General features: G+C 44.9%; 2 protein-coding genes across 3 annotated transcripts in view; one reads left to right on the top strand and one right to left on the bottom strand.

The window, feature by feature from the left end:
* The window catches only part of LOC118320012 (charged multivesicular body protein 1b-like), an 8,593-nt gene extending 1,885 nt beyond the window's left edge, over positions 1–6,708 (top strand). The window contains exons 3-10 of one of the 2 annotated variants that reach the window (XR_007031509.1): positions 42–110; positions 204–311; positions 440–483; positions 630–702; positions 1,584–1,711; positions 2,757–2,940; positions 4,985–5,090; positions 5,624–6,708. Coding sequence is in view for 1 of the 2 variants with exons in the window: in XM_047334694.1 (XP_047190650.1) it covers positions 42–110; positions 204–311; positions 440–483; positions 630–702; positions 1,584–1,631 (342 nt within the window). In the remaining variant the exon portion in view is untranslated. Of the gene's footprint in view, positions 1–41; positions 111–203; positions 312–439; positions 484–629; positions 703–1,583; positions 2,307–2,756; positions 2,941–4,984; positions 5,091–5,623 lie in introns of those variants that run through there. The other variant, XM_047334694.1, reaches the window with a different exon arrangement.
* A 4,560-nt stretch (positions 6,709–11,268) lies between these two features.
* Positions 11,269–18,063, bottom strand: tbx22 (T-box transcription factor 22). Its single transcript, XM_035649011.2, has 8 exons — positions 17,537–18,063; positions 16,869–17,130; positions 15,583–15,684; positions 15,297–15,471; positions 13,529–13,693; positions 12,704–12,768; positions 12,379–12,464; positions 11,269–12,292 (listed from the first exon to the last, which is right to left on the bottom strand). The coding sequence occupies exons 1-8, from the start codon at positions 17,754–17,756 to the stop codon at positions 11,748–11,750; spliced, it is 1,620 nt and encodes a 539-aa protein (XP_035504904.1). The 5' UTR covers positions 17,757–18,063; the 3' UTR covers positions 11,269–11,747.
* Between the last annotated feature and the right edge of the window lie 2,738 nt (positions 18,064–20,801).

Genomic DNA, 20,801 nt, shown 5'->3' with positions numbered 1-20,801 from the left:
CTACCGACACGTCATAGCTCTGTTTTGTCTTTTCTGCACAGGTGTCTAAATCCATGTCCGGGGTGGTGAAGAGTATGGACGCGACACTGAAAAGCATGAACTTGGAGAAGGTGAAAACATGAACCCATGCAGAAACGTTAATCTAAAATATGTCTATTATGACTTTTGCCCTCTTTGTTTTCTGCGTCCACATCCCTCTCCAGGTCTCTGCATTAATGGACAAGTTTGAAAGCCAATTTGAAACTCTCGACGTGCAGACAGCGCAGATGGAAGACACAATGGGCAACACCACGACTCTGACAACACCTCAGGTAACTAGCACCCGTCTATGACAACAAGATCAAACCTCCTGCGGCTCCTGCTGCTGCTTATGAGGACACTCTTGCCTCAGAAATCCTTCAAACATTGAATCCTTTTGAAATTCCTTTTTGCTGCTCAGAACGAAGTGGATATGCTGTTACATGAGATGGCTGATCAAGCAGGGTGAGTATGGCCCTCATTTTTAGAGCACAGTAATAAAATCAAAACAGGAGTTTGTGTGTGAGGACAAATGCAGCAAATTAAAAAAGCATACTGTACGTACTTGTTTGATTCAACAAAGAAGAAGGAGCTCAAAGCTTTTTTCTTAGTTTGGATCTTCACCTGGAGCTGCCTTCAGGCCGTACTTCCTCACTGGCTTCTACTGTGGCCTCGACAGAGCAGGTAACACATTCGCTCTTATCGCTTTGAAATTCCACTATTCCTGGTGTTTTGCATCCTTGAACAGATTTCACATGTTAACTTCATCACCCGTTGACGTGTCATTGCTTCACATGAACTAGTGTCACAACTTTTGCTGGCAGTGAAAGCGATGCTCAACTCAAACACTCACCTCCTGTACTACGGAGAAGTTGAACATTTTGTAGTTTGGAACAGTGGCTGTGGTCAGAGTTATTTAGGTTGCAAGTTTTTTTCTACAACAAAGAAAACGATTAAATTACCACATGAACTTCTCCAGCAGCTCAACACGCGTCTCCAGTGTTGATCTATATACTCGATATTTTCAAATTTTTTTTTTTAAAGTGCAGGTTGCCCACATATTACATTAAAAGCGATTTAGTTGCGACATAGTGATCATACCAACGGGATGGTGGAGAAGTGGGTAATGTGGCACGTGTTTGAGTTGCTCTGAAAGATGGTTTGATACATTTTCCATCATGACAACTCGCCACTGGAATCCAGTGTAACCAACACGATTCAAGCTGACCACTGTCATTTGTGTGGGACAGAACTGAAAACCATTTGCAGTCACCCTTTCAACCCACAAGGGTTAAGTGCACTCTCTGGAGCTTCCTCATTGACAGATGTTTTTTTTCTGACTTGAGGGACTGTGTAAACCTAGAAGGGTTTAAATATGACTTTTCCAGTTAGTAGCCACTAATGTTATAATCAAAAGAAAGATTTTGGTGTCGTAAAACTGTCTCACGTTGGTAGGAAAATATTTCCTCCTTCAAAATAGTCCGACTGCCAGTACAGTATGTTCAGTTTTTGTTGGCTATTTTGCCTGCGCTGTTTCATTCACCTGTGTTGTGTGTTGTCATCAGGATGAGCTCTCCCAGAGGCTGTCCAGGCTGCGAGACCAGGCGTCATAGTGATGCAGAAAGGGACAAGATCCGAGGAGGGAGAAGAGGCGGGCAGGGAAAAGAGTAAAAGTGGATAATAAATGGATAAGGTGCAAAAGTGCCTTTAAGCTCTGTGCCCAGTGCACACTTTTGTGTTCCTTTTTCTCTTGTGAGGAATGAAGAAGTTGCCTCGTGGCAGAACAGAGCTGTTGTTTACAGTCCTGGTATTGACTGCATTGCTCAATAATAGCATTCATTTGCACACGCATATTTAACTTTTATCTGTTATTATTTATTAGCTCAGCAATAGGACACCACTGTGCTGTCTGTTTTTTCACTGTTGTTATAATCCAGGTATTGTACCTCATTCCAAACAGGATATACAACATGTATAAAATACAAAGATCAATATATTTATTCATGTGAATTTATTTATTTACTGAGGAAATATTGCTAAGGGCATACTTATACTGTAATGACAGCATGACTGAGGATCGTCCCTTGTACATCAGACTCAGCCGCACTGTTTATAACCCAAACTATTATAATTATTTGTTTTTAATATCTTGTCCAAAAAAGAAGTCTCGCCACAAATGTCTGGCTTGAAAGGGACTTTTCGTTATGTAGAGTGAAGCACGGTGGTCGATCACGATGCGCTTATATGCACAGATCGAAAGTCATTAAAAAAAAGTTTTTCTAACGTCGCACTTTTTTTGTCATTTTATGTCTGCGTTCTGGAAAAAGTTTTGCACCTCCACACGTCCCCTTTTCCATCTTACCCCTCCTCTCTCTGTCTCTCTGTCTCTCCCCAACAGGGAACAGATGAAAGGTCAAAGGTGTCACATGTAGAGGAAGCGGCCTTCTGCCGCTCGCATGCCAGAGCCTCATTACACACACACACACACACACGCATTCACCATATCCCATGGGTGTTGAGTCTCAGCTGGGAGCCATTACAGGTGCTGTCTAAGCACGCGCAAATATCTACATGAACACAGCCGCAACCCCGTAGCTGATGGGCGTCCTCCAGAGTGGCGCTGGGCCACCTCTGACCCTCTTTGTGTCCTTACCAATCATCATCAGCACAGACTTAACTACGTTCACAATCATCATCAGTGGCCCCAGACTGACACAATTTCTCTATTTTTTTGCCAGATTACCAGATACTTTGATGAGAGAGATGTCTGCAGTGCGCCCAAGCACGCACGCTCTTCTTGAAGTCCTCGTCGTTGGGGGGGGGGTTCCCGAAAACGCCTGACCCCGCTGACCCAACAGTTGTCAGTCATTTCCAACAGCAGTTGAATCACCTGAAATTAAAATTCCACGTCCCTCTGCTAAGGTAAGTTTGATTTTTAATCCATTCATAGCCCTCAGTCGCTCCTCGCTTCCTTTTCAACATGATTAAAACCTGGGAGAGTCTGTCATGTCCTGCTTTTCTCTCCGCTCTGTGCGTCCCAACACGTGCAGGGATGCTTCCACCAGATGTGCTGGAGTCAGCTCCTGTGTTCGTCTGGGGGGGGACCTGTGTTTGTGTGTGTAAGGTGTTGATACCTAGTGGTTCTCCCCTCCAGTGCCGTCAGCACAGCCCCGTCCCGAGTCCTAGAGGAGTGTAACTCGCTGACAGGCGGGGATCCGGTGGGCTGGTGGTCCTGTCCCCGCAGTCAACCTGTCTGCTCCTGCACAGGAGGGAGAGCAGCTCCGAGCCACACACACGCTGGCTCAGTGAAAAGAGCTCTAATTGCAATAAAGAGGGCCGGTTGGATTTCTACACGACTAACACACAGGATGTGATACAAATAGGTCCAGACGGAGATCAGCAGGATAGGATTCATGCAGCTGCAGTCCAATTTTTTATCTTGAGAATTAAACGTAAGGAAACACTAATTCACTGCGCCATAACCTCTGGATCAGTTCATGATAATTTCTCAGAAGTTTCCTGGAAATAACTATTTAATAAGGGAAAAAAGAGACAGCGGCAACGGTTGCGTAACCCTGAGTCATTCAGTCTGTGTGCACAGCGGGTCAGCCTGACATGCAAAACAAAATTGTCTGCAGGAAAAATAAGCACATATGAATAATATAATAACAAATATAATGACCAACGTTTCCAATAAATAACCAATGAACAAACTTTCTCGCATTTAGAGCTGAAATAATGAATTAGTTATCGATAATCACTATTTTGATGTTGTTTTTAATGCACTATTTTGATGATTCATTAACAAAAAAATCTTCAGATTATTCCATAATGAAAACAATTGTTAGTTGTTGCACTACCTGTGTTTGAATGATATATATTTCGAGGGAAATTTCAATTTTCCCTTATTACACCAATTCATCTATGTTTCATTAGAATGTTTGCCTGTTATATTTTTGTCCTTGTTTGTATTGTTTGTGATTTTAATTTTAAGTCGTGTTTTGTTCACAGTCCGTCATCAGTCGAGAGAGAGAGTAAACGGTAAAGACACTCATCTCTGTTTAACATGGTGTTTGATGAATAGGTTTTTATACAGTAAGGTGGCAAAGGCTCTTTTTTTCCTCTCTTGTGCCTCAGCCTCCCATTTGAAATATTCAATTACTATCCGTGAAGGGTCAGGTCAAACACAGGAAGCCGAGCTGATTGGTTCTACTCAGATATCGATGGGCATGTGTGACCAATCGCCGCAGCCCAGGGCTTCCCCTGGTCTCCATCTGCTGGTGCTGCTGGTGTGTGTGTGTGTGTGTGTGTGTGTGTGTGTGTGTGTGTGTGTGTGTGTGTGTGTGTGTGTGTGTGTGTGTGTGTGTGTGTGTGTGTGTGTGTGTGTGTGTGTGTGTGTGTCTAATCGTTCCAGCCGAAGGCTTTCCCCTGTTTCCACTCACCTATTGACCATTGCTTCCTGTCAGATGTGTTAACGCTGCTTTTAATCAGTTTTACTGCCTCTTGCGCACACATACACACACGCGCCGGTACAGCTGGCCCGATCCATCCACGCTCTCCAGTGCACGCTTCGTGGCGATTCAACCGATCTCCCCCGCTCGCAAACCGCTGTCATACCCACACACAAACACACACCTGATCCCGCCACCCCTCTCCTCACCCTGTTAACCCCCCCTCCACCTGACCCTCACCTCACCCCATCGCCCGGCCTGATATCCCTTACAGTCCAACAACCCGTGAACATGGACATGTAGCCTCGCCTCTTGCTCTTTATTGAGGCTGTCTGCCGGTCCTTGCGTCTACACTGTATTAGACGATACAGCCCTTTATCTTTATTGCATTATAGTTCATCGCCTTACACAGGGAACTGTTGCCCCAGGCGATCAGATCACTCGGATCACCCTTTGACTGTGTGTGCTGCAAAGCACTCAAAGCCTTTTCTTCTTTTCCCTCTGTCTCTCTACAGTGCTCCAGCTATAAGCAAGCAGCATGGCTACAGGAAGAGTTGTTTCGACAAGTCCGGATTAGCGTTAAATCTGGCACAGATCATGTTCCCCTGAGGCTGAGCTGTGGTGAGCCCTCACATTTTCATGTGTCCCATGGTCAACATTTTAATTTACCCAATACTTTGCTTTGTGACCAAATGCCAAGTAATCCAAATCCAGACAGCCTTAGTTGTACCTGTGCTTCGCACTAATTAGCAAATGTTAGCATGCTGACATATTCGTCATTGCATCCGCATCGTAGCACTGTCACTGTGAGTGTGTTAACATGCTGAACTTAGCATTTAGCTCAAAGTAGTACCATGTCATGCTTATCTCGCCAATTGAACTTTGGTTCATGTATGTTTCTTTATGTTAGCCCTATACTGTCACTTCAGTAGTATTTCATTTAAAATTGATCGTCCACTTGTTATTTCTTGTTTCAATTGAAAAAGTTCACAGTTAAAATGCAGTTCAAATAAGAGGTACTTACTCCCTTCTCGTGACCTACAAACATTCACCTAGCAATTATGGATTTCTTTCAATGAGGTTATGTGATTGGTTTTGTTTTTCTCCAAAAGTTATGGACAGATCTGCATATTTTTTTCATTTTCTTTCATCAGATGAAGTCTTGGCCATAGTAACAGTCGAGGGATCCAGATCCGGATCTTGATACAGGAAGTTTTGAATTTTTTTTTCTCTACTCTCTCTGATTGCTCTTGTCGATTATGCTTCGACTACATGTTTCACACGTGTAAGTTATTTCGAGGTGAGACAACGAAGGTGGAAGGAAAATAAGGCGATGCGTTGTAGTTGTTGACTAGAAGTTCCTATATAATGAAGAGGAAAACAGGAAAAGAGATCTATCAAAATGATTTAAGGAATTATATTATTATGGCCATAACAGAGGTGTGTGTGTCCGGTGTGTGTGTGTGTGTGTGTGTGTGTGTGTGTGTGTGTGTGTGTGTGTGTGTGTGTGTGTGTGTGTGTGTGTGTGTGTGTGTGTGTGTGTGTGTGTGTGTGTGTGTGTGTGTGTGTGAGAGAGTGTGTGTGTGTGTGTGATATGCATATGGTAAAACACTCTGCTGGTCTGCCGTTAGTCACACTGCCGCGTCTCAAATTGAATTAGCGTTGACAGCACACAGCGCCAGCCGCGTGTATGTGTGTGTGCACTGGGGGCACTCGCTGTTGGCAAGCTGTCTGTCTGTCTGTGTGTGTGTGTGTGTGTGAAACAGAAGAGAAAGAGGGCCCTCTCCCCTGAAATCAATTAAGCGAGTACAGATCTGTAGTTGTTGGGGTGAGAGGGGCACATCCTGTAGAGGGCAGCCCAAGACAGACAGCACCATCTGGGGCAGCAGGCGGGTTGACCCTGGGCTGAGACATGAAAGAAGCGGGGCAGGGATATGAAGAGAGGCGAGTACAAGCCAGCGTTAAATCACTCTTTTCTCTCCAGCCCATCCCCTCACCTGCCATCCGATACATCAGACATGGAGCATCATTCTCACTCAATCCCCCCCCTCCTTCTCTCTCTCTCTTTATCTGTCCCAAGAGTGATAACCTGTCATACACAGGAAACAAAAAGAGGTAAGAACGATCTATCCCTCTGTCAGAGATCGGCGTATAGGGCCAAAGAGAAAAAGAATATCTCACATCTCTTGTTCCAAAAGAGTTGATTTATAGGTTTGTATTTAATAAAAAACGATGCCAGGCACACACACATACATGCACCTGTAGAATCCGGTCCATCAGACGAGGAAGGAGTTCGCTCTCTGGCTCTCTGGCTCTCTGGCTCTCTGGCTCTATGGCTCTCTGGCTCTCTGGCTCTCTGGCTCTCTGGCTCTCTGGCTCTTCTTCAGGGGGAGGGATGGCTCCGTGTGATGGACAGCCAGGGTCAGAGTTTGTGTGGTGTTTGTTGCTCATAAGCTGCGAGTGCTGACAGCCCTGTCCCCACCACCCTGCACTCTATAACACACAGCTCCATTGATGACAAACCACTCAGCTGAACAAAGCAAGGATAAAGTAATTGAATTACATCAACCGTGGCCACGGTAAAGCGCGACCATCTGTGTGATGTTGATTTCTTTTAAAAGTTAAACCTATTGTGGATTTAGCCCATACAAGAAGCGTGCACGTCACTACAATGTTCAAATGGGGAGATGGTTCAACTAATAGAAGCAGGAACATTTTTTAACAATACTAAATTGCAAGTAACATTATGTAACTATTATCTACTTTAATTAGACTTTAATAATAAAAGTAATGATCATCATTACAAAAGCAGAAAGGCCCCTGTCAAACATGCTCATACTGTATGTTTTAAAATCTCAAAAAACAAAGCAACAAGTAATTCAATGGTGGTGAAGTGTTTAAACCATTTACTTAAAGCAATACTCCAATTTTGAAATATTCCACACCTAAGTTAAAGTCCTGCATTCAAAATCCTACCCAAGTAAATTTACGTATTTTCAATATAAGGTACAAATCGAAGTTTACTGATTTCAAAACTTTTTTTTTGGTAAACTGAATGATTGAGTGTTCTTTTATGTTTTCATCTCAGGCAAAATAAACAATTCAAATCAGTTAAAAATGCAGAACTGTGTTATTCTCCGCCCACAGTAAGCTCATTTTCACAGGAGAGCGATGGAAGGTATTAGTTTTCATCATGCAGACAGCCCCCTGTCGTCCTCATGTTATTGTGTTATGTTATTATTTTACTGATGGATTGACATGTAAGCAACATTTTCATATTTTAATAGGTTGAGTTCATATAATTTTACCTACATTATATTCTTTCAGACATAGTTTAATCTGTAATCACCATATTTTCTAAATCTGCCACATGGGGGTTTCTTTTGGTAAAATCTTAACCTGAAAAGAGAAAAAAAATGCATAAAAAGGTGCAAGTGGAAAAACCTGTAGTATTGCAGCACCTTGTTTTCATGTAACGCAAAAAACAGAAACATGTCCTTCGTTAATGAACATACGGCATCGCTGAGTGCACGTTGCAAAGTGTAAGAGCTGTTTGGCTCATTAACACTTTCTCTGATGAATGACATGAGTGTGTGGCCCAGATGGGGCTCTTAGAGGAAACCTCAACACACACACACACACACACACCGACACTAACACACACACGGGCAGGCCAGGTGCCAGGCCATATGTTAAAGCAGTTTGTCCTACACTCATCCAACCTTTGCTGCTGTTAGACAGGGGTCTGTCCGGGAGTGCATACCTGTGTAGTGCCCCACTGACCCCCCCTGTCTACACACACATGGGGACATCCAGCAAGGAGTATGAATACACACATCTACAAAGTAACATGCAAACACAGGGAGGGAGGCATCAGGTTCTGTCAGCACGTCTGTGAACTAATACAACTGATCACACGATAGGTAGTGTCCGAGTTGTATTTAGAAAAAGAGGAGGAGAGGAAAGAGGACTTTCACTCTTCGTGAGGCACAAATATAGTGCAGTGTATGCCTGGTTGACGGGGCAGCGGAGGAGCGCTTAATAACTGTTAAACTGCCCTTGCTTTTCACATTACTCACTCGGTGTAATTCAATTTCAGCCACAGCTGGTTTCACTTTCAACTTTTACAGCTGAGCTCTGTCACGTCCCATAATACGACCTGATAAATAACCGGCTTTTATTGAGTTTGCAGAGAAAACAGCGTCCAGTGTAAGCCTTCACAAGAGATGGAGCCAAACGCGAGCAGGGCTGGAGGGCATGGAGCTGAGTGTGTGTGTGTGTGTGTGTGTGTGTGTGTGTGTGTGTGTGTGTGTGTGTGTGTGTGTGTGTGTGTGTGTGTGTGTGTGTGTGGTGTGTGTGTGCATTCCCGTGTTAGTGAGCAAGTGTATGGCAGCTATTATTAGGAGATAACTGATGTGTGTGTGTGTGCGCGGTGTATGTTAATCGAATGAAGGTGGAGTATATTTACACGTTCCGACTCTCTGCCGAGCTTCTCTCCTGTTTCGGGGATGCCATTTCACATGATTGGAAACAAATGACTTCTGGGTCAAATTTCTCTCCCTTCACTACCTGTCAATCACTCAGGAAGGGCGCAGAACCCCCCCCCCCCGTATGCTGTCCCAAAGTCGAATCAGCACAGTTTCCATGTTATTTCAGCCACCCTCTTCAAGAGGATTATGTTGACTCCTCACCAAGCAAACCGACAACAGGGGGAGACTTCACAGCCATCGACAGACTGATAAGATGTTAACCCAGTAGTGGTTTTCAGCCAACCGTGGGGGTCTGTCAAGTTCTTAAACACGGGGAAGAGTTTGCAAAGACAAGAAAAGACAAGCATGAAAAGGAACAGTGGCGCATATATTGAAAACACCTCTGTCACAGAGATTAAGATTTAAAAAAGGGGTAACCTCTATAATCTGTATGCTAAATCTGAATCTGCAGCTCTTATTTTATCCTAGCATATAACCTGGACGCAGGGGTAACAAGATAGCTGTGCTATCTCAAACTACAGCGTAACAGTGAAGTAAGTTACTCATGACATTATTACACTTTGGCATTTGAAGGAATAAACAAATGAGATATAACGTGAACTGAGCTTTAGCCGTGTCAATGGTTTCCTGTCTTGTTAGGTGTATGCTGTTGCTTTATATTTGCCGTACAGATTTGAGGGCGTGATCAATTTTTTGTTGTTTTGTTGTCTAATTCTCTGCAGGTGTCTTTCCACGAAATGCCCAACCGTGGCTTCTATTTCGGAAGTAGTAAGTTGAAATTGATCCAGACTCTTTCACCAGACACCATTTGTATTATTTGAATTATGTATTGTATTATTAAATATAAGAATGCAAACAAATACCCTGATAAAAATAATGATATTGCATTATGTTCTGTTCTCTACTGCTTGCAATAAAGCATAGTATTTATAAAATAATAATGACAGGCGCTTACTTCTTATTTCTTGTAACTTTACAAGTGTGTGTGTGTGGGTGTGGGTGTGTGTGTGTGTGTGTCTGTGGGTGTGTGTGTGTGGGTGTGTGTGTGTGTCCGCATTGCGATACTGAGATTGGCAGGTGCAAAGTTCAGCTCTTTCTGGGTATGAAAGCAATTTGTCTAACTGAAAGATCAGGAATTAGCCGGGAGTTTAAAATGATTGTCCGACAGGGCCACAACGTGGAAATGACAGACAGTATCAAATAACCGGCACAGATTATGTCCGTCTGCAGACAAAGGCCGGGCTGTTGGATGGCGCACCTGACCGCTCGCTGAAACCCGGGGCCATCCCCTGCCTGAGTTCCTCAATTAACTCCTTCCTGCTATTTCCATGTCCAGCGCGTATTAGTTCACTGCCATGCTCGGGCCATGACAAGTAAATTGCTGTTTGGTTATGATCGTTTGTCGGGAAACAGGCCATTTCCCCCCGCTTTGCCTAAACCGCTGTTCCTAGCTCTGCTGAGAGAGAGAGAGAGAAAGAGAGAGAGAGAGAGACGGAGGGAGGGAGGGATGGTGCTGGGGTTTGAGTCTGAGCTGAAGGCAGGAATTATCACATCAGCGGCTGAACGGGCGTGCCCCCTTTGGTATGGGCAAAAAAACACAGCATTATGTTGACCCGCAGCAGCGAGAGGTCGTCATCCGACGCTCTGGTTCCTCACGGCACACCAGCGTTCACTTCTCTGAGAGATGTGACTCCCTGAAGTCAGGTCTCCACACACAGCAGTATTGATTTACTGTTGATCCTGGAACGGGGTTGCAACGAGGACTGCAATATAATGATGACACGACGAGTGCTTCAGTTCATGTCAGACTGCAAGGAGCCGCGCTCCAGTCTTGTTGCCGACTGTGGCTAAGGACGGCCTCTACATGGACTAACCGTTTCACCTCCATGCGTCTCTGATTAGTCCTATTATTGGTAATAAAGTACAGGAATGGAAACTGGCCGTCTGAATCCTGGCAGCTGTTGTTCTTCCTCTCAAATCACAAAAAAGACCCGATGAGCTCATGTTATTAGTCAGGGCCGGCCAAGCCTGACACTGGGATTCATCCGAGTTTAGGGCTCGAAAAAAAAACACAAAACACGCTTTTGTTCAATTTCAGTGAATTCCTCTTAATCACTGATTATATCCCAGGAGGAGATTTTTGTGTGTGTATCGTTTCTTATTAGAAAGCACTTCCTGTCACTCAGTAGCACATATGTGTGTTTACTTTGCGATATTTTCAGGTAAGTACAACTGGAAAACAAGGTCCCTCTTTCACTTTGTTCAAACAGTATGGTATCGACGGGAAAAGAATGTTTTGAATGCTGGTGTATGATCTGAACAAAAAAAGTAGAATATGAAAAATAGTTTAATGGGCACTTGCGGTCAGTTTAACAGTCAGTCTTGTTTTCATCAACAGTTATATTACATACCTCGGGTCCTATTGCTGATGCTCTTTGGTAACACTGTTACGGCGAGTGACGCAGTTAGGTCTGCTGCGCCATAGAGACCCACTATCCCAAATTTAAAAAAAAAAAAAAGAAGCATCCTGCCTACATTTCTGTTTACTCCAATGTTGGTCTTTTGTGGTCTAGCTGAAGAGGAACTTCTCACAGTCTGCTTCAGGATCAGTTTTTGTGCTGGTAAATCCAACACTCTGTACAAAATAGTTTTTGAAAATACATAACTCCCCCAGACTTCTGTGTTCGTTGCTCCTTAGAGTCTTGCTCAAAGGGAATCGGCCCCTCTCTGCAATAAGCTTTGGCTTCTAACACTCAATGGGCCACAGCCTGCAAGTGCGGTCCAGCTGTCAGAGGCAGTGGTTGGTGGTCGGGTGCCATGGAGACTGGCGCAGCAGACAGTCTGTGGTGTCTTCAGCTAGCTTGGCGTGCCGGGATATAGCAGCGAGTTGGGGGCTCAGGGGGAAGCTGTAGCGGTACAGACAGTAGGGGCCCGCAGTGTCAGAGAGATGAGGCAGGAGAGAAGGCCCCTGGGGGCTGAAGGGGCTGTGTAGGGGGATGAGGCAGGGGGGGCTCCCTGCAGTTCCGTGAAGACAGGGGTCCCTGCAGTGGGGAGGTTTCTTTCCCTGCAGAGCGGAGAGGAGCGGGAAGTCTCCGAGCGGAGAGGGCGGAGGCAGGCCTCTCAGTCGGTCGGCTGCCAGGGAGGCGAAGGCCCTGCTGGGCAGCGGGGAGGCGCTGGGCGAGGTGATGGAGGTCTTGCCGTAGAGGGGGAGAGCGAGGGTGTGGAGGGAGGAATCCTGGCAGGAGAGCGCGGAGACGGCGAACGGGTGAAGGGATGGGGATGAGGAGAAAGGCAGGAGGCCCTTCAGGCCGCCGGTCAGGGGCCCTGAGCTCCCTGTTGGAAAAGGAAGTCCGAAACGTAAATCACAGATGTACAAAAAAACAAAAAGGTGAGAATGTATAAGAGCTGCAGCACGGCACCTTGGAGCTGTATGGTGAATGGCTTGAAGTCCAAGCTGAGAGGGCTTCTCCAGGGATAGGACTCCAGTAAGCCATCCAACACCCCTCTGCACTCACACACACACACACACACACACGATATATACTGTAAAAACACTGAAAAATGTTATTACAGGTATTTAAATATTGGTTCTGAGAGGTGTGAAATTCTGCACTACTCAGTTCAACTTCATTTGAAGGTTTTATGTGGCATCGGGTTTCAGTGGTTGAACTTTAAATCCCCCTTGGGCCCGAATTCTTTCTGAGCTAAAACGAGTGTCGGTGCTCGGTGAGTTTTTTTCTGTACCTGTTCCTTCCTGGATCTCTGAAGCCCTTGGCGAACGGGTTCCTGTCGATCTTCAGTTTCGTGATCTTGCCCATGTGAGAGTGACAGACGTGGAGTTATAGGGTGGAGGTGTCAAACTGTGACGTGTTAACCCAACAATGAGCTCAGCTTTACAACATGGCATAAAGAGTGGCAGAGCTGTCCCGCAGGGACTGCATCTCCCGGCAGCACCCAGGGCGATCAGCCATGTCAAAAAGGGTTCTTGGTGCAGGGCGTTGTACAGTTTCATTTGGTGCTTTAATGGGCTGCGGACTCCAGCAGTCGGCCCGGTCACAGCTCGTTACTGAGTTTCTGTAATAATACGTTCGCTGATCGTAAACTGAGGCCCGATGAAAAGAGCTGGCAGTCCCCCGGCGGACGGCTCTGTTACTGGAGGAATGGTAGCCAGCACTGGGGTCAGCTGCACTGCAGTCAGAACACACGCACCCCCTCTCCGAGCAAAGGACCCCGCGGAAAATCGGGACACTGCAATTTACGGTCCGGCTCAGACCACAGGGGAGTGGGCCTCATCATTTTCATGATTAAAACATTTTTTACGAGAGGTCAAAGGTCCTCGAGCTGTTGACTGGATCATCTGAGCGATCGCTGTGTCGGTGACAAAGACCGGACATCTGCTTTTTGAATATGTTGGCCACATAAAGAATGTAAATGAGCAAAATCAAATTCCCAGCATTAATTATTTCATATCTAATTATGCAAAAAATAACTTCACATTTTGACTATATCCTCAGTTTCTTAATATAGTATTTTTTTCTATTCTGCAGGCTGGTCCTGTGTCCGTGTTACCTGTTGATTCTGATAGGCCGTGACCGTGGTGAACTCCGTCTCCGGGAAGGAAAAGCTGTGCACTCCCTCGGCGGGCAGCGACTGGATCTGAGACAGGTCCATCCGAGGGTCGTGCCGGATGATGTGCACCCGGGGCTTGTACTTGTGCATCGACTGAAGAATAATCTGTATCAGGAGATGAAGATCATATTCAGAACTCTGTAAAGGTATGCTCCATTTCTTTTCATTATCAGTGAGTCTTTGTTTTCAATTGATCATTTGGTCTATAAAATGTCAGCCAACGGTAAGAAATATCCATCATGATTTCCTGCAGTAAAGCTTATTTTGTCTGAGCACAGAACTTTAGTATCTGGGACAACAAAACCGAAAATCTCCACAGTTCAGAGGCTGGAATCAGAATATTTGGCATTTTTGCTTGAATATTAAACGGTTTAGTCTGTTCAACAATTAATCAAAGACCCAGTTGATTTTTTTTTTGATCAACTACTGTAAGTGATTTATCAACTAATTGCTTCCGTTTTACAGTATCCACAGTGGTTTGCAATCTAATAGTTTGTGGGTTTGGCCAACATTTTTAGTTTACAAATAATTAATAATTAAGATATTCAATCTCCGTTCTCATTTTAATATGCAAACTGCTTCGTCTACATCACTTAGTGATATACTGTTTGAAGGTAAAGTGCTAATATAACAAAACATAATGTACATCAAATATGACAACAGACAGTGTGAGGAATACGTTGCAAAAATAATACAGCCATTATGTGAAACTACAGCTAGAACTGAAATATGCTTTTCAACAATTCAAATAACAAAAAAACATAAAATGTCCTTTGTTTATCACATTAACAACAGTTAAATTTTTCATGAAAAATAACATGATTTTAATTTGATTTTACCATAAAAAAATTAACAACCATGTTTCACAGATCAAGGTGAATCTAAGTAAAATTGATTAGTGAGAATTGGATTATGCTGTTTATTGTTATCATTATTCAAATTTTTGCAAATTGGTAAAATGTTTTGTACAATTAATGTAGATATATAATGTGTGTGTGTGTGTGTGTGTGTGTGTGTGTGTGTGTGTGTTTGTGTGTGTGTGTGTGTGTGTGTGTGTGTGTGTGTATGTGTGTGTTTGTGTGTGTGTGTGTGTGTGTGTGTGTGTTTATTAGTTTTTAAACCCAAAATGAGCTGAAGGGACCAGTTTCCAGGTTTTGAACATAACCACAACATTTGTACACCAGCAGAATAATGAATCCTCCACATGTACGATCTAAATTCAGTGGTGGTTTCATAAACAGGAGGATCAAGTCAAAAGCCTCCTGCAGGCCCCTCGGTCTCCACATCTGTGGCGTCCGCACATAAGTGAACTTTTACAGGATGTACTCTGATCAGAGGAGGATTTTCACTTCCTTTATCCCTGAGAGTCGTTTAGACTTTCCTTCCTGAAGAGTCGCCCAATGTTGCAACAGACACGGTTACATTTCTGCATGGCAGCAATCCGAGGAGGACTATTGCTGACTTGTGCTCCTTGAGTATCAAGTGATCAAACTATTTTTTTAAAGGAACTCCCAGAACAATGACACTGAGAAATAATCTGACATGTACCTTTAACATGTTGAATTGTAAATCATTAAAACGATACAACTATATGTCCAACCGTTATACTGTCTCACCTGTAGGCCTATATACAGTGTCCAGCCTTTATTATCTATATACTGGACAGAAAAAAATGACTCGGCATTGCACAAACAGATGTGTTACCTACATGTCCCTTGTCGTCCATCTCGTTGTTGGTGAGCTTGACCCGGTCGAAGCTGATGACCTGACGCATCCACGTCTCGCCTGCGCACGGCGAGTCCGGGTGCACGTAGAGCCGCGGGGAGATGCAGGAGTGGTCCGTGTTCCCAGCCACCATCCACTGGGAGCTGTGGTACACGTACCTGCGCGGCCATAGATATATATATATATATACGTGTGTGAAAATAAACCAACACATGAATAGTGAGTTAGAATAAATTAATACAGAAACACACACACACACACACACACACCTGTAGCGTTTGGAGTCCACGGGCATGACATCCATGGCGATATAATACTGCTGACACGGGTCCAAATTGCGCACTTTGACGCGCACCGAGGGAAACATCCTCCTAAACAAAAGGCGAGGGGAGAAGAGCAGGAGCTTGGTCAGAAATTTGACACGATTCGATTTTTATAATTTGTATATCTTACAAATAAGCCTTCCGTAAGTGAGACAGAGAAAGAGGACCAGCGGATATTTTATAACTTCCCTGCGTGTGAGTGGCCAAGTTCACAGGGAAGTTCAGAGACCTCGAGGGGTCATGAGGGCATCGCCACTGCCGAGATTTATAGCTTGTGTTCAAGGTAATTGAATAAACGGAACCTAGATTTCAGCGAGTAGTTATGTCCTAATAACTCATAGCTAAAAATAAAAACACACACGCGCACGTGGCTACCCATCAGACCACAGACGATTGTCTTTGAAAGATAAAGTTAACGTAATCGAACTATACTCGAGAATATCTCCGTGTCACAAGATTTCATAATGTAATTAATCGTCCTGGAGGGTGTATCATAGCTCCCCTTTCGAATTACAATTGTTTAATTCAGTTTGACCAAATGCAATATTATCTTTTTCTTTTAACAATATAAATTAATCTCAGAACACATCACGTGCTCTGTTACGTATGTAAGCCAAACAATAATGTCACATTCCCCAAATGAACACACAAGGCACCGCACGCGCTGTCTGCTCCGTATTTGCGCATTCGTAAAACCGAAAGTTCAGCCGCAGACTGCGGACTGACTTCAGAGCCGCAAACACGCACGTGTCCACGAATAAATACCACATTGCATCTAATGACCGCTCTGTCTATTATTTCCACATATGAAGGACATTTTACATCTAAACATAACGGAGTGCAAAAATGAAAGACTCAGAGGTCAAAATGGTTTGAGCAGCTTAGGCCCACGTTGCGGAGTCTGAGGCCTGCTCCTTTTTTAAAAAAAATAATACATATGATAAATTCAAGATAACGCAGGAAATTACCAAAACGATAAATAATCATAGAACAAACACGTTGACGGAAATAAGACTGTCAGTGACATTTAACAAATTATTATCCTAAGCATATGAATGGGCCCAGTATTTATAGTAACAGTTATTTCTCCTCCCGCCCCCTGGATATGGAGGGGGGATATTTTGGGAGCTCTGACGGATACAAAAACCATAAAGTAAGAAAAGGAAACCTTAACCCTTAACCCTTAACCGGCATCTGATCTTTCAATATGAAACGGTTTCTCTTGGGCAGACCTCCCAGCTTTGGTGATGATCATCTCGGTTCCGATCTCGTAGAATCTCTTCCACAGCTCGGAGCCCTGCAGCTCTACTCGGACCTCTCTGTCCGGCCGGCAGTCGCTCTCCCTCGGCTTGCCCTCCCCTCCTTCCGGGCCAGCCTCCTCCGGCCCCGACCGGACAGCCTGTCCCCGCGGCTCACAGGAGCTCTCCTCCGGCCGCCGCTGCTGCGGCGTTGAACCTGCTTTCTTCACCTGGCCGCCCGGACACTCGCGCAGGCCTGAAACGTGCAAATGAACGGTATAAGTGACATGTAGCGCCAAGTCATCCATGCATTGTGTCAAGTAAAATTACAAATGATTTAAAAACACCCCCCCCCCCCCCCCCATGTTTTGACCCTGAAAGAGTTGTAGGCTTCACCAAAAGAAAGTGTTTTTTTAAAGAAGAAGAAACGCAGAAAGCTACTGCAGCCAACTTGGAGAATATTTACAAAACCTTCTAAAATGTAATTTGATAATCTCGGCTTTAAACTGGTAAATATGAAAAACAAATCGGATTAAATCGTGACAGCTGACTAAATGTAAAATATGGGTCTGTGGTGGAGCGTTTTGGTGTTCCATCCTTTGCGTAAAATGAATGGATGTTAAAGCAGCTCGACAATCCAGCGAATTTATCCTCTGCCTCACCGGTGAAGATGCTCGTGTCGCCGCCGGTGTCTCCCGCCGAACTTGACTCGTGTCCCTCCGACACTTTCATCCTCTTGCAGGGCTTCCCGACCAGCGCCTCCACCGAGAACGCGTGAGCCCGGGAGCTCAGACCCTGCATCTTGACCAAAGATCCCGTCTCCCCACGAGCCTTATATCCGTCTGAACTTTGACTTCGTCCCGCACACGGCTCCCGACTCATTCAGGGCAGGACGGGGCAGAACAGGCAGCAGCAGCAGCAGCAGCAGCAGCAGCACCACCACCTCAGGGAGACCCTTTTCTCCGTGACGCTGCGTAATTGATCCGATGCGTTCCCATGTGTTCTCCAAGACGCGCACCTTCATCCAAAATCCTTGATTACTGGCACGCCTTTCCTCCTCGCCACAACATTTCCCTCTCGTCCTTCTTTATCCGTTCCTGTGTCTCCCCTTTCCTCTCTGTCTGGTATAGAGGGCTTGTTCCTCTGGTTCCCTCTGCGCGTCACAGAGAGGGGAGGGAAGAGCGCAGCGGGCATTCCTCCACATGGGCCTGAGCTGCACAAAAATAATCCATCCTCAAAAACTTCCAACCTTACCACGACCGTGGAATCCGATTTTGAATCTAATAAGAAAACTTCCCAGTCCGAGAGTAAAAATATGACCTTTCTGTCTCAAGTCAAGTCTTTTTTTCTTGACCAGTGTAATCTACTTGGAATCAACGCAAACTAAGTCAGTTTTCTTTATCCGTATATCAACAGGGGACATCTGATTCAAGACAATTGAATCAAGTTAATTTGAAACGAAACGAGTTAAATTATCGAAAACATTTTTAGATCTCCCCAGAAGTTGAAGGTAACTATAATGAGTTGAAGATCATATTTATAGTATAGATATTATATCAAGCAGATATTTGTTGCAGTGTTCGCTCGGTGTCAGTGGCTTTGTGAATCCAGCAGCATCTTTGTGCGCAATGTGCCACTGTAGGATGACGTGACCATGCAGAACATTACGGTTATTTTATTTTAGGTTTGTTCTTCTTTGTAATAAGGACAATCACACCCTATCCCACATTATATCGTGAACGGGGCAGGCCGCAGTTGGATGATTAAAATAAGAGGAATTTAAGTATCTTCTTTTTTTTTTGTTGCAGAAATAATCCTTGCGATTGTTTCTCATGTTGCTTCCCTCCATTTCGACAGCGGGGAGATAAATACAATGAACATTTCGGAGCAGCACTTGGAGTCGAGGCACAAATATTTAAGTCTGTTAATTTGGACCATGTGGAGAGTGAAATATCTCCAACGAAACCTGCTGCATTTTTGTTGAAGCTAACATTTCCTAAATTAATTTGAAGGCTTTTCCCTCAAAGCGCTCTCTTGTCTCCCGTTCCTCCGGTGTAGAAGTGGGATATATATTTACATATATTTTTTTTTCTTTCTGTCTCTCTTTTGCGGGTGCCCAGTGAGGGTGTGCGCCAGTCTGGTTCTCATAAGTGCGGAGATCAGATGGAGTTTGGCGCACACATGGGGGGGGGGAACTGGGCAGTAATGACAGCTCGGGATTATTACATTACTGCTCGACATGAAATAGATCCGCTCTACACAAATAAAAGTCGTCGAAGGCTCTATTTAAAATGTTTTTAATCACACGATATAATTGCTCTGAGGAGAAAACAAATGAGGGCTGTGTTTACGGCACGGTCGGTTTGGTTGCTGATGGAAATCCCTGACAACAGCCTGGAAATGGAGAACTATGACCAACCGGAATCACATGCTCTCTGTCATCATAACCTGTGTTCAGGACCGCGGCCTGGATTTGTGTTTATCCTTCCCAACTTGTCGTTTGCTTTCAGTATACTGTAGCAAAGTGCACCCCGCAAAAAAAACGCACCAGAAACAACGCTCCGGTGTTTGTCTGAGTGCGCGCCGGCCCGGTGCTGCCTCTTGTTGAAATAAAAGACTGTAGAAAGGGATAGAAATACTTTCCTCCCGCACACGTCTGAGAGACTATTTTTCCACGTCGTCTTCGGAAGCTCATAAATCTTCGTCAAGGGATTATGGGATGTCAGGCCTCGCCTCTGCTCTGCAAAAACACAACAGGAAGAAACATTTTGGTTTGTTTTAAGATGTGAAACCCGAGGTTCTGGTCCCGTTCGGGGATGTTTGGCACACGTGTTTCCTCTTATTAAGGCACAATGCGCGCGCTCGGCGGAAACGAGACTCAAATCCAATTTAGCGCGGGCGTCAGGTTTCCATTAATGCGGAAGTTTGATGACCAGCTGCAATTAGGGCTTTTCCGATCGCTGGGCTCCTCCGCGGGCTCGCTCGCGTGCTGTCGATGTGCGTGTCGCGGGCTAATTCACGAGCATTGCCGAACAATTGGTTCGTGGCAATTGGAACGTAGAGGTGGGCGGTGAGTCCAACGTCGCCAAGTAGATGGAAGCGGGGGGATTCGTGTGCGCCACATTCCGAATGAAGAGCATTTGGTTAAAGGGAACTTCTGCTGTTTATGAAATGTGGCGTTTATGGATTAGACCGGTATTTTCCCCCCTATTTCAATATAAACACTTACTGTTTACTGTTTATTCCCTGCATAATTTGTTTTTCACTCTGACTTGATGAGTGACAGGTGTGTGTGTGTGTGTGTGTGTGTGTGTGTAGCTGCAGGCTGGTGCCCAAAGAGTAATCACAACCAGCCCCATGGTAGGCATCTGTCTATACTGTATGTGTGCACTTGCCCATACTTTAATGTGTGTGTGTGTGTGTGTGTGTGTGTGTGTTTATAAACAGGCCTGTCTGCCTGTAACTCAGTCCTGAGTGGATATGACGGCGCCCTGATGGTTTGTTTTAAGTTGCATTCTGATGCTGAGCAGTGTGTGTGTGTGTGTGCATGCGCGCGGGCGCATGTGCGAGATGGTTATTCTGGGCATGGGCTGCCGGAGCGGATGCCCACTCACTGCCAAATGTCAAACTTGCACCACCCGTCCACTGAGACATATGTGGAGTGTTTGAATGAGGAACGCTGGACACACTTAGCTTATTGTGGCACTAATGGGATGTGATCTCTTGGATGAAGGCTCACCTGGAATACACACTGCACATGCTGAGACAACGGTGTGTAAAATTTGATCCTGAAAACCTCCTATGGTTAGGGGTTATTTCAAGCTGAGCACACGGGCTGTTTGTTATGTACTCACTCTGTCACTGACTGCCTCTACTGTAAATAGACAGTAGTGGAAACATCCAGAGTAAACGTGAAAGAAAGTCACG

The sequence above is a fragment of the Scophthalmus maximus genome, chromosome 9 (genome assembly GCF_022379125.1).
Source record: "Scophthalmus maximus strain ysfricsl-2021 chromosome 9, ASM2237912v1, whole genome shotgun sequence".
Lineage (NCBI taxonomy): Eukaryota > Metazoa > Chordata > Actinopteri > Pleuronectiformes > Scophthalmidae > Scophthalmus > Scophthalmus maximus.
This window is presented reverse-complemented; position numbering and strand designations above follow the sequence as displayed.

Coding starts and splice junctions, on each gene's coding strand:
- tbx22 (XM_035649011.2), bottom strand. CDS start 17,756: ATGAGTCGGGAGCCGTGTGCGGGACGAAGTCAAAGTTCAGACGGATAT. Junction 15,685..16,868: donor ATCATCACCAAAGCTGGGAG/GTCTGCCCAAGA, acceptor CCTTTTGTTTAG/GAGGATGTTTCCCTCGGTGC. Junction 12,293..12,378: donor ATTCACCATACAGCTCCAAG/GTGCCGTGCTGC, acceptor CTTTTCCAACAG/GGAGCTCAGGGCCCCTGACC.